The 13,465-nt window shown below is 51.8% G+C and overlaps 2 protein-coding genes across 2 annotated transcripts in view; one reads left to right on the forward strand and one right to left on the reverse strand.

The window, feature by feature from the left end:
- Positions 1-6,851, reverse strand: part of LOC102867823 — an 11,505-nt gene extending 4,654 nt beyond the window's left edge. Inside the window, exons 1-4 of the mRNA XM_006901404.1 lie at positions 6,719-6,851; positions 5,708-5,749; positions 5,290-5,417; positions 3,564-3,635 (exon numbers count right to left, since the gene is read on the reverse strand). Coding sequence (XP_006901466.1) covers positions 3,564-3,635; positions 5,290-5,417; positions 5,708-5,749; positions 6,719-6,839 — 363 coding nt within the window. The 5' untranslated portion in view covers positions 6,840-6,851. The remainder of the gene's footprint in view (positions 1-3,563; positions 3,636-5,289; positions 5,418-5,707; positions 5,750-6,718) is intronic.
- Positions 6,852-7,761: 910 nt separating this feature from the next.
- The window catches only part of MMRN2 (multimerin 2), a 35,331-nt gene continuing 29,627 nt past the window's right edge, over positions 7,762-13,465 (forward strand). The window contains exon 1 of the mRNA XM_006901405.1: positions 7,762-7,925. Coding sequence (XP_006901467.1) covers positions 7,762-7,925 — 164 coding nt within the window. The remainder of the gene's footprint in view (positions 7,926-13,465) is intronic.

A 13,465-nucleotide genomic window follows, 5' to 3' on the forward strand; every position in this document is an offset into this window, starting at 1 on the left:
GGCTTCTCTTTTTATCCTGTTGGAGAAGTTTTTGGATGTGCATAGGGATTTGATTCTTAGAAGGTCCCATTCATCTATTTTATCTTCTCCTGGTTGTAGATTTTTCAGGATACTTGGAAGACTCTTTGGTCTTCTTTATTTGTTGGTCACTTCTGCACATAACTGAAAAATACTATGACTAGGAGCAGGTACATCTTAGTCTTCAGAGTGTCTTTCTTGCTCTTCATCACTTTAAAGAGAATCTTTGCAGCGGTTTTGTCCAGTGCAATTTGTTACCTGATTTTTTGACTGCTGATTCATTGATTGTGGACCCAAGTACAATGAAGTCCTTGACAACTTTAGTTCTTTTTCCTTTTATCATGATGTTGCTTAAATGGCTGAGCATATGATATGCATCTCACAGCAAAGAGTCCTGCATTATGGGTCAAGGCACCAGGTTTCCCTGGGAGAAGTGTCTCTGGACTTCCTGTCTGAGTTCTCTAGTGCTGCCAGAGCAGAAATACCACAAGTGGATGGTTTAACAAACAGAAATTTATTCTCTACAGTTTAAGAGACTAAAAATACAAATTCAGGGTGTCAGCTCTAGGGCAGGGCCTCTCTCTCTCTGGATTCCTGAGTATCATAGATGCCTTTTTCCTTGGAGACTTCCCTGAGTGTTGACCGCCCTAGTGTTAAGTTGTTTCCTGGCACAGGGATGGTAGTCTAGAAGGATGCACCCCACTCCTGCCAAGTCTTCCTTGGTGGTACTGGGAGTCCCCCACTCTCTGCTGGCTTTCCTCCTTTTTTTAACTCTTGTGTGATTAAAGGCATTGCAGGTCACACTTTAGGGAAATTCCCATTGTATCAGATTAGGGCTGTTTTGAGATTAAGGAGTACTGCATTCTATCCTTTATCCATTTAAAGCTGTTTGATTTATGAGATGATGGGAATTATTAGCTTCATCCACATCTTATTGTTATAAACATATATTTTGGGGGGATACAATCAAATCAATGCCACTCCTCTAGGAAGGTCAGATTCTGCTTCATGGACCCTCCCATATGTGGCAGGAAGTTTGTCATTGCCCTTTGGGTGGGAAGAGGCTGTCCTGGAACAGGACATTTGAGCCCAGTTATATATTTGGGGTGTATTGATGGTGAGGCAGATGGTAGAGACTTTTCAGGCTTTTTGGAGCAAACGCCCAGGGAGGACCCCACAAACCTGGTGCAGTGCTGTTGTCAAGAGCCAGGTTTGGATGGGTTGCCCTTGATGGGTGCCCGGTCAGGTGAACCAGTCTCTTCTGCCCCTCCCTGCTTTCTCTTTCAGGTGAGAGGACTCTCGGGCACACCCAGGCCCTCTCCCTGGGGCATGCACAGTCCTGCCAGTCTCCACATTTCTGGGCCAGGGAGCACAGATACCCTTGTTGCCCTGAGCCTCTTCTAGACTGTCTTCCTGCTGCCCAGGGTGCAGCCTTGTGGGCAGAGGTGCCCAGCAGTCCCTGCACCTTTCTGCTTCTTCAGCAGTGGCTACCCAAGGCCAGTAGGCCAACATGTAACAACATCCCCAGGTGACCTGAACCTCTGCTTCCCTCTGGGACCTAGCAGAGGGTGACTTATGGAGAGGAAGCCTCTGGAGCAAGGCGTGGACACAGGCTCCAGCTTGGACACAGGACTGAGGCCTTGGGCGAACTTAGATGCTTTGAGCCCACTATGCAGATCTTGGTATTAAGAAGGGTTACCAGGATCCCCAGGGCAACTAACAAGGCCACCGGGGATTGGTATATGTAATCAGTCCCCTTTGTGTGTCTCACTGACCAGATGGACCTCAAGTTGTTTGAAATCTCAGGGAGATAGGGGCACAATCTGCCCATGGAGCTCAATGACAGAAGCTGAACAGGTGAGTCAATGTGGGGAATCAGCTTGGCTGTCTGTCTGTACTAGCGCCTGGGACTCCCACTTCCTGACTCTCTGTTTCTCAGTCTTAGTGAAACAGACAACACCACTTAGATCAGCACTTGATTGTAGGATCCCAGATCCCACTTGGAGCAATGCTCTGTGACTCAGTGCATGCTTGTTTTCACTACCCTTCTCTGAAATTCCCCACATTCCCTTCTGAATGCAGCCTGCACCTCCCTGCAGTTTGTTTTAAGAAAACTCAGGGTGATTGTTTGTTTTTTTTTAAGCTCTGGTGGCATAGTCCATAGGAAGTTAGGCTTTTCTAGTGGTTCGAATCCACCATCAGCTTGAATCCACCATCAGCTCTCAAGAGAAAGATGGGCAATCTGCTTTCATGCAATTTAGAAAACCTGCTGTAGGGTCAGCTTTGAGTCAGTCCCAACTTGGCGGTATTGACGGTGAGAGAGAGACTTCTTTGTGAGGGTGGAAGCCCAGGGAGCCGATGAAAAGCCTTGGGTGCAGCCTGCCTCTCTGCAGGTGACAGTGCTCATGGTCTAGGGGGATCTCGTGGCCTAGGAAGGCTTCCTCTCTTTGGCAGTTCGAATTCACCAGATGTTCCTCTAACAAAAGGTGGGTAGTCCCACCTATGTGATTCACAGCCTCAGAAACCCAATGGAGAGGAGTCGGCAATGAATTTTGAAAATTACTTTCTGGTTGAGTGAGGGTGTCTGGTGTCCCCCTTCCCTGAAAGACACTGGACACACAAGCCTATATGCTACTATCTGTGGTTCTCAAAGATGCCAAGCAGGCAGACAGTGTTCACTGGAGGCAGAGCCGAAGGTTGTTGGCACATGGACTGTCTGGGGCCTGCATTGCTGTCTTGCAGATGTAGGGGTGGGGCCAGAGGCCATATGAGTGAGGTGGGAGCCAGGGCAATACCTCTTCTCAGCAGCTTCAGGAACACTTGGTGTGTTCCCATAGAGCACCCAACCCAGAAGCTGTTTCCTCGACCTGGTTCCTGTCCAGGGCCAAAGGGGGTCCTTTACAAACAAGGCAGCAACAGAGAGGAAACACAGGGCTACATGGCTGGGAATATGGACTTGAGATTTATTTAGAATCATAAAGAGCAAAACTAAACAAAAATTCACAGCAGCATCTGTGAGATTGGAGGACCAGGAGGTGGTAGGGAGGTAAAGCAGTTGGACAACAGTGTGGAAGGACAGGCCTGGATGCCAGGAGCAGTGCAGGCCCGCAGGGGCTCCCAGGACCAGCAGTCCCAGTGACAGGAGGAGATGTCCAAGGCAGAGGGGTGATGCCCTTGGACTTCCTGTTCAGCTTCTGGCACTCTAATCTCCCCTGCTCTCAACCTGGGAGAGAGAGTGACATCACACAAACACACAGCCTTCATGCACGGGCTCTGCCCAGGGCCCCTCCTGGATCCAAGCTGAGCAGGAGGAAGAAGGACATCATCTGTGACCTCACACTCAGGCTCAGAGCTGGCCCCGTCTATAGGCCCCGCTAGAGGGTAGCAAAAGAGAGGGGACCTGCAAGAGCTGTGAATCCCAGGAGGGAAGCACGTTTTTGGTGGGTGGGAGCTCCTGCCTGGAGCCTCATCTGGATAGGGACTTATCCAGGGACACTCACTAGATGAGGATGAGTGGGGCTGGGTGCCCTCTGCTTAGTTCCTACCTTTTCAGCCAGTCCTTCTTCCTCTTTGGCTGCCTCCTCCTCCTGGGGGCACACAGGTTGCCCCAAGTCCTGCTGAATATAGAGAGGAGGAGACACTATTAGAAGGTCATGGGTGCCCCCTGCTGTCCTGCTTTCAAAGATGGAGAGGTCAAAGAGAAAGGAAATATGAGGGTCATGCTAACTACGAAGGCAGAAGCCATTAGGGTGCCACAGCTGGGTCCTGTTTGGTACTGGGATGGGCTTCTGGGGCACCCATGCCCCCAGCCATCTTGATGAGGACCCCAATCCTGGATAAGGTAGGGTAGGTAGAAGCCCTGTCCCTGAATCACATGATCATACACCCCTGCTGGGCCCAGACTCTGTCACAGCTGAGCAGGCAGCCTTAGGCCCTGTTACTCCGAGGTGACAGATGTGGCCAGCAGCTCAATTCCTTGAATGCCTGGGCAATTCTTCTTGCCAGCCCAGTGGCATTCCTGTCCTGGGAGGGCATCTGTGTGGTCAACCAGGGATGGCAATACCTTTCTGCTGTTCACCATGGGGTGAACTGTGACTAGTTTTTGGGTGTCACCAGGAAATGCATGTGACAGCCTCTCCACCCAGGTGGCACTAGCCCTGAATTACCCGAGACCCTTTTTGCTGGAGGGCAGGAAGGGAGAGGTTTCCCTGGTCCTGCTGTCTCCTGAACTGTCCCCACTGTGGGTCCTGCTCAGGAGGCTCTCTGATGATGACAGTATTGTCCCCATCACTTGCCTGTGTGCATCATGAGCCAGGTCTTTCAGCTTTATGTGACCCATTTTCCTGACTCATATAGACATAGCCCAATTTGACACATTTTCACCCTTATTGAGGTTAAGTAACTTTTCCAGGTGAAACAGTGAGGAAGAGGCAGAGCTAAGAGTCCAGAGAGGGGAGCAACTGCCTTCTCCAAAGGATGCAGAGACTCTATGCTGACTCTTGGAAATCCGTGGAAGCAGACAAGGCCCCCTACCCCAAGCCAAGAGTAGGCAAAGTTACTACCCTCTTGCCCAGTCAGTGGGAACCTGCAACTCCACCTACATAGTAAGCAAGCTGGAGAACCTCAGTCCCCAGCGATACCAGACACAGGTGGAAACCAGGCTGCCATGGAAATTCTGAATGAAGCAGTAGCTGTGTGGTCTTAAGCCCATTACTTCATTTGCCTGGCCTCAGTTTCCACATCCTCACTCATTTTTGTGCATCTTAAATGAGCTAATATATCTGAATTGCTCAATCCCGTGAATGTCTGGGCAGTTCTCCTGGCCAGCCCGCCGCATTCACCTCCTGGAAGGGCATCTGTGTGCTCCTGGCTGCCCCGTGGTAAACACACAAACACTTAGGTGCAGGGTGGGGCTCGCCCTCTCTGCTCTCCCATCACCAGGGGGCGCTGCTGCCCCAGCTCTCAGGAAGAGGTTTCCCTGCAGGTGGGGCGTGAGGAGTGTGAATCAGCAGCTCCAGCCTGATGCCCACTGCCCCAGGCTTCCTGTAGGCGTGTGAGGTCCACATGACCCCATTCACTTGTCAAATGTGATAGCTCCTAAATGCTGATTGTTTTCTGGAGGAAGTGGTTTTAGACCTCATTGTCCACATCAACAGTGAGCCTGGAACCATCTGCTCCCCCTGGCATGCAGAATCCAGCCTCCAAGGGTCGATTTTCCACATGTCCTGTAGGGTAACTGTGACTCCTGGGAAAACATGGGGCCAGGCTCACCTTGCGCACCACCCCGGAGGTAACTGCAATGTTCTCAGCCTCCTCCAGTGTCTTGGTGGCCACAGTGTTGACGCTGGTCACCACGGCCTCACTCACTGCATTGGCCTGCTCCTTGGTCTTCTCAGCAACTGTGAGGGACGGTTTCAGCAAGCCTGTGTCCTAGGCTTCCCCATTAGGCTAGGCAGCAAGGCTCTCCCAGGGAGACTCTGGCCCTCCCAGCCCCCAAGTCTCCCCGGCATGAATAAAGCTCTGAGAATGATGAGGGGCACGTCTCTCTTAGGGTCTAGTCCCAGGGTCTGGGGGATCTAGGCTAATGTAGGAATTAGGGGTCCAGTTCTAGATCTGAAAGCTCACTATTAAAGGATAAGAATCCTATGTGGTCCCAGCTTCCTGTCCTATTGTCCTGGGGGCTCCTTACCTGAAGTCACGCTCTGTACAACCCCCTCTTTGGTCTTGGCTCCTAAGAAGGAAATGGAGGCATCAACTAAGGAATGATGGGGTCAGGGTAAATACACCCCTCAACATCTGTCTGAGGGTGGAGAGAGAGTGTCTGGAGCCCCTTCAAAGGTTTGCTTCCTGCAGTGTCCAAAGGAAGTGGACAGGTCAGGAAAGGGACAAGACAGGATTGGGGAAATAAAAAGACCAGACCTGAGGTTGGGGCCTGAGCTGGCTGGTCAAGCATGCAGACCCCTGCCCAGAGCCCAGAGGCAGTAGCTGAGAGCTGAGTCATTCGCTCAGCCTTTTCTCTTCTGAGGGGTTGAGGGCGGTATGTCAGGAGATGAACCTTGTTTCCCAAGGCCTATCCCTTCCCTGTGTCTCCTCACAGGGTGGGGACCTGTGGACTAGCTGCTGGGACGTCTGAGCGGAGAGACAGGAGTGCCCACCTGAGCCCCTGTCGGCTCTCAACATGGCTGGGTCTGGGCGGAGCCAGGACAGCAGGACTCCAGGCTTACCACCACTCACTGCCTGAGTCTAGGGGCCTGTGAGGATGCTGGGTCAGGTCAGTGGCAGTGTTGTGTGCTTGTGCATGCTGCTGTTATGTGAGCAAACAGGTGGCAGCTGGTCAGTAGGGTGACCTGAGGATTAAGCCAGGCTCTACTGTGTGTGCACGCATTTGTCTGAGTCACCTCTTGCTATTTTGTCCCAGAGACAGCCCCCCAGGAGGCTAGAGGCAAAGTGACCCTGAAAAACAGGTGCAAGTCTCCCTCCCCCATCACTCCATTTAGTCCCCATGCCCACCCTACATGTGGGGAGAGGGACAGACGGTAAAGGGTGACAGAGCTCGAGGACCCTGGCTCAGCAAGGAGACCCCCACATTCCCAGTCCCCATGCTTCACTAAGCCTGAGAGGAAGTTCAGCCCAGAGGGAGTTCAGCTGTCAGCACCGCCAACTCCACGCCCTTGGTCCCACCCTTCCGCACCCCACTCACCCACATACATGACCCCTTCCTTGGTCTTCTCGGCTGCCTCAGTCACCCCCTGCTTGGTCTTCTCCACAGCCCCCACCACGCCCTCCTTGGCGATGGAGAAGCCCTTCTTGAAGACATCCATGGTGGAGCACAGGGATGGAGCTCGGGCCTTTGTGTGGCTGATGCTGGTGTGCGGGCTGCAACCACTGTGCTGCTCTTATGTCTCTCTGCTCTTATTGATGCTGATGAAATATTGATGCAGTGACCAGTTGGAACCCAGCCAGGCCAGAGAACAGAGGCAGAGAGGGAAAGAGGCAGGGAGAGGAGGAGGGAGGGAAGAGCCGGCCCCGCCCTAGCCTGCTCTGCCACTTTTTACAATGTGATCAGTCTTCACTTCTGTCTGCTTTTTCCTGAGGGCAGGAACACTCCAGCACTCCACTTTGTCCCCATGACCACCCTACCTGGGGGAGGAAGAGTGGCACAGAGAAGAAAGGAGCCCATGCTGGTGCCCCAAGGGCTGGTCTCAGGCCCTACAGTGACACCACACTACCCACCACTCACACGTACATGGTGGGCTTCCATCCCAGGAGACCAGAGAGACCAGAGGGTGCAGTAGGGAGAAGGGCTCACAAAGGTCTCTCTCTCCCTTGTTGAGCTCCTCCCCCTACTGCTCCCAGCTTTGAGTGCTGACAAGTGCTGAATACACAGTACACCCCAGTGCATACCATCGGCCCCCAGGATTGGCCTGCCACTTCCTACACCCTGTACAAAGCTGTGCTTTTCTGCTCCCAGGGCGCATGTTTGTGGGCTACCTCCCTGGGCCCTTCCCCACCATATCCCTGACCCCAAGCCCCTCAGGCACAGGAACTAGCCTGTTGTTGGAGTCTTGGCAGCCTCTGAGCCGGTGGGGGCAGGGGGCCCACCAGTGGGCCAGCCCAGGCCACTTCCTCTCTTTGTTGTCCTCATGTTTTCTTTTCCTTTGGAGACTTGATTTGAGAGTGATGTCATGAGTAGTTTCTGGAGCCTCTTGGCCAAACAGAGCCCGACCTTGCCCAGTGGCAGACATGCTCCTGATGCTACTGCTTGGCTTGGGAGGGCCCCTAGCATGGGGGCTGCTGGGGGCCTGTACCCTGGCTCCTGGTGCCCATTCTGCTGGGCCACACACACCTAGGCAGCCTGAGACCTGGGGTTCAGAGGCTGAGGACACCATCGGGGACCCCAGCAGACGGTAAGGAGGCTCTGGGCCTCAGGGGAGGTGGTGGAGTTAAGATTCCATCCCAGTTGTGCTACAGCCTCAAGTGTCTCGTTTGTGAAATGGGGGGGCAACTGGGAGGCTGGTGTGGGCTCCCCTCCAGCCAACCAGCAAGCCAGGCTGGGCTCCCCCCAGGGATATGTATGAATGCTGGGATTTTCCTACCTGACCTCATCAGGGAATCAGCCACAGTTTCAGACAGGATAAGAGCAGCTCTTTGTCTTCAGACACCTGGCTGGGGTCTTCGGTACCAAGGCAATCCTTACCCTGTCTCCTAGGGGGACAGTCAGTTCCTTCCTTTAGAAGAAAATCCATTCTGAAAGCTGAGCTTGCAGGGGACCTGTAGGCTAGGTTGGCTCCTGATGGGGAGACCAGTTTCCCATGGGGACAGATTCTGGGGCAAGTGCTTGATCTCCAGAGATCCTGGGACTTGGCGGGCCTTAGGGCCCTGAAGAAAATGGAACTGGACCCAAGACAACATTTCCAACCACTAATCTGTCAAGGGCCAGAGTCTGAGTCCCTCCTCAGGGCCCAAGGCTGGCCCGAGAAACTCACCTTCTGCACTTCCAACCAGAAAATGTGCTGGACCTGGCCACATGCTATCTTAGTTCATCCCTCTAGAGGGTCCATTTACAGAGAAGCCTGAGGCTCAGAATGGGGAAGCAGCTTGCCCAAGGTCACACAATGAAGGAGAGCCCAAAGTAGGACTCCAGGTTGAGCTAAGGGCTCAGGCGGTCCCTGGGGTATTCAGTGGCTGGAGGCCACTCATAGGCCCCTCCCTCCTTTCACACACTGGTCTTGGGAGAGGCCCTTGGTGAGGACCAAGGAGGGCTGTGCAGGGCCTGGGCCTCATTTTGCTCTGACACAGGAGCCCCTCTGCCCCATCTGCCTCATGTTCAGCTTCTGACACTCTGAGGGGAGTGTGTTTGTGGGGTTTGATGTGTGGACAAGGAAGGAGGATAAGGACAAGATCACAGGCGTGCAAGTGCAAGGAGGAGATGAGCTTAGAGACCTGAGGCCATCCTCAGTTCTGCTCAGGGCTGGAACGCAGGAGGGGAAATCCAGTCACCCCATTTGGTTTCAAGACTTCTGGGAAGGATGCCTTTTCCTGACTTATGGATGTGAGACTTGCAGCATTCCTAGGGAGGAAGGCCTGCCTGTCAGGAGCCATGGAAGCCCACTTGGCATCTCACTGGGCAACCAGGCATGGGGTAAGAGTGTGAGCAGGACCTGGGAGCACCTGGACTCCACAAGGCCATGGCCCCAGTGTCCTTCCACAATGACCTTGCCTCACCCCCCAGGCCCACCATGGCCGCCCCAGGTCAGGCCCAGTTGTCAAGGTTCCAGGAGCTGGTGAGAAGGGAAGGAAACCTTACTTCCTGTTCTCCTGTGAAGGGAGAGGAGGAGGGGAAGGGATAGGAAAGAGGGGGCAGTACAAACAGGCCCCTTGCTGTCTGCATTCTAATCCAGCTACATGGGCTAGGCAGCCCCCAGCATTGCCCTGTGTCCTGAGCTCAGAGGCAGCAAGGCCCCAGACATAGGGCCAGGCAAACCCTTGGGAAGGAGAGCAAGGCTAACTTGGTGACTGATGCCCCATGCCCTGTGGACCACACACTGAAGGAGACATGTGGCTGTCTTTGTCCCTTGAGGCCATTTGCAACCTGGCCTGGTGCACAGCTGTCGTTTGGACCCCAAGGAGGGGACTCTACTCCCTCTTGGCTTTTAGGGGTATGGTGTGTGGCCAAGTGCAGGCTCAGCTGGGGCTCTTTATACCCAGCCTTGCTCTATTAGCAGGCCTGTGTGAGCTTGCCAGGAGGAGTTAGGAGTGTGGGCTCCCAGCTCCCCCATCCCACCTTTCCAAGAGGGCAGTTGTATAAGTCATACAGGGGCAGGCTGGGAGCCCAAGCTGCAGTCTCTGGTCTGTACTGCAGCTCCAGCCCTCCCTACCCCTGCCCACTGTGAACAGATGCCTGTCTTAAGAGCCCAGACCAGGGCTGGATACCAAGGGGGCTGCAGTCCTTCTGCTAAGTTCTTTTCCTGACTCAAGGGCAAGCCCTGTGAGTTCACGCTAGCATGGAGACCTCAGAAAGCAAAGATGTGGGAGTGAGCCTCTCTCTCCTGGCTTTAGAAAAGCCACTTAGGCTCACCCACATAATTCAGGAGACTCCTGACAGCGTTTCCATCTCAGGGCACTCTCTACCTTCCCTAAGCCCCTCCTCTGTACCTTCAGGGAATCTTTCACAATTTCCAAGGCTGTCAGGAGTTGCGGAGGGCCATGCTCTGGGTTACTGAGTGTCCAAAAGAGGGAGAGGATGAAAGCCCAGGCTTCTCAGATCCTTGGAAGCCTTAAGAGGTCAGTGAGGCATCAGTGGAGGCAGGGGTGTCAGAGGCCAAGGGTAGAGGCACAGCAGGCTAGAGGACTCCTTGCACCCACTGACCCTCCGTAGACTGGCTTTGAGGGTACCAGCATTGCCTCGAAAAGGAGGGTTGGTGAAATAATGGAGAGCAGTGGAGAGCTGAGGCAGGCTGAGCTGGGAACATGGGGCTGATCAGAGGCTGCCAAGAACTGAAGGAAACCAAAGGAAAGGTCAGGAACATTCCCAAGGATTCTGGGCGAGCAGCCTGGACAGTACAAGGGGAGAGCGTGGGCAGAGTGATTAGGGGCTGTTGGAGGCCAAGGTTGGAACAGGTCAAAAGAGGAAGTTCTTCAGCAGGAAGGGTGGGCTGTGAAGCATCCAGTTCCAAGAACTTGAGATGGAAAGTCTCAGTCACTGTGTGGCTACCTGGACCAGGCAGTTCAGGGAGGCTGGCCTTCTGGACCCTTCACAGTTGAGGCTAGGGGCTGACCATTTAGAATAACAAGAGGTCAGAGGTAATGTAAACAATGGAATTTTCCTTAGAGCAGTGTTTCTTAAAATATTACTTCTGACGTTTTGGACTTTTTAGCAGAGAGAGGGAAACACTGGGCACGCTGTCCTATATATCATTCTACAAAGAGTGAGGCCAGTGTGAGTATGGTCACTGCTGACCTCTATTAATTTCACAAAGGGTATTCTATTGCCCCATCAGCAACATCCATAGCAAAGAACCAAATTCCATGAGGTCAGACGTGGCCTCCACACTCCCACACTTATGTATATACTAATTCCAACTCCAATCATGTACAGTGTCCGAGATCCATTGCAATGGCCACACAGATCTCACAGAACCTTACTCACAGTTATGAAATTTACCAGGGAAGTTAATGATTAGAATTCAGATTGGCAGCAGTATGCAATTCCTCAAGTCAAGGTAGGTTCTTAAGCATCTAGTACACCCAAAAGGCTTGGATCAATATTACAAAGTTCTCTTATTGTGTGCTGTTGAGTCAGAACAGACCCATAGCTGACCCTCCAGCATGTTTTCTGAGACAGTTAATCACAGAGGAGGAGCTTTTGGGATTGCAGTACAACTTCCTACCACGGCAGGCCTCGAGAGTGCCCAACAAAATTCCCTTAGTCCTACTAATAATGATATTTCCCTCAATCGTGCTGCAAGCTTGGACAAAGGCCCCTGGGTCTGGCTCCATGCGGCAGCAGTCCCAAATCAGCTTTGTCTCAAGTCAAGTCTCTACTGAGGCTGCCGCTGCTCCTGTGTAGGTCCTGCTCTGACTAGAGCAGAATTTCTGGCCATAACAGGGACATATTGTACTTTCTGATTCCTCCTCCTTGCTAGTAATGAAATTCTTACTGTTCAGTTTCAACTTGGTGAAACGGAGAAACAAAACAAAACACCTGAGCAATCCTATGATTCATTTATACACACCATAAGTTCCTACCCAATTTCCCAATTATTTGCTGTGCCAAAGATGACAGAAGAAAAATTTAGTTATGGAGCTGAAAAAGAATATCGAACATATTACGGACTACCAAGAGAACAAAGAGGTCTGTCCTAAAGAGAGTGAAACCAAGCTGTTCCTTGGAGGCAAGGTTTAGAGGCTCTATTTCACATACTTTGGACATGTGCCAGGAGGGACCAGTCCTGAGAGAGGGATAGCATGCTTGAAAGGATGGAGGGACAGTGTAGGAAAGGAAGACCTCAGATGAGATGGATTGACACAGTAACTGGCATAATGAGGGTAGGTGTGTCAGAGACAGTGAGATTGGCTTAGGATAGAGCAAGGTTCAGAGCTATTATGCAAAGGGTGGCTGTGAGTTATAGTTGGCTCGATGACACATAACAGCAACAAGTTCCTACCTTGTCAGAAAAAGTCAGAGCTTTTTTCGGGGTAAAGTCAGACCTGATGGCTAGGAAAGCCATTTTGAATGATAAATCCATGACATCGCAATTGTGCAATTATGCAAGATGTTGAGGATCATCCTTGGTCCCTGCTTACTAGACAACCAGTAGCACCTCACCCTTGGGTATTCCTGATTTAGTGCAATACGTTCCCTAGGGATGAGCCCATGTTCCAGAGGTTTCTATGGGATAGAGGCTGCAGTTCCTGACTCTTGGGGGATCTGTGTGCAGATTCCCAAGGTCAGAATTTTACAGTCCACTGTTTCTGCATGATGTGAGCATCCCTTCTTCCCATCCCAATTTCCAATGTCTCCTTGATTGTTCACGAACCCCTCAGAGACACACAGTGCTTTTCTGGTTGCTGTTCCCTCAGACTGGTGTGTCAAATCCTCTGCCCATGCCCCAATGTTGTTGGGTTTTTTTCATTGTGGTAAATATATCTGTTGTTGTTGTTGTTGTTATGTGAAGCTGAGTTGCCCGTGACTCATAGAGACCCTATGTACAATAGTCATAAACCCTGCTCTATCCTGTGCAAATCTTATTATCTCTGACACACCTACTACCCCAGACACGGAATCAATCCATTTCACGAGAGTCTTCCTCCCTTGGGCTGTCCCTCCACCCTCCCAATATATATATGAAAACATTTGTCAATTCAGCATTTTTTACTTATATTGACATTGACACCCATTATATTTAATATGTGCACACACATCACCACTATCTGTTTCCAAATGGCACCCCACCACCAGTGGGCTTAGTGCCCTTGGTCAAAGGGCCTCTTCCTTTATCCCTTCTCTCCTGTCCCTGGTAACTGCTAATAATCTTTGTTGTTGTTGCTGTTGTTGTTGTATACTGTAGAGTTGAAAACTGACCATAACTGACCCTCCAGTGGTTTTCAGAGTCAGTAAATCACAAGGGCAGAAATTGCCCATCCTTCTCCCACGGAGCAGCTGGGATTAAGATAGTGTGCTTTGGGGATGGTACAGCAGCTTCTTACCAATAGGGCCAAGAAAAGCCTATCTACACACCAGTTCTACAGGATGCATCACCTTTGATCGGGAAACATTACGACTAAACTTCAGAGACACTGATCCCAACATAAGGAACTAACATGTGTTTGAAATCACAGAAGCCATGGAAGCTTCATATATAAGTTATTAGATGGAGGGCTGGTGAAAGGGAGATAGATGTGAAGGGAGGGGTAGAAGTGGATGGGTATCCTGGTGGATGGTGGA

This window comes from Elephantulus edwardii, unplaced genomic scaffold (assembly GCF_000299155.1).
Source record: "Elephantulus edwardii isolate Elephantulus edwardi_28Jun2011 unplaced genomic scaffold, EleEdw1.0 scaffold00324, whole genome shotgun sequence".
NCBI lineage: Eukaryota > Metazoa > Chordata > Mammalia > Macroscelidea > Macroscelididae > Elephantulus > Elephantulus edwardii.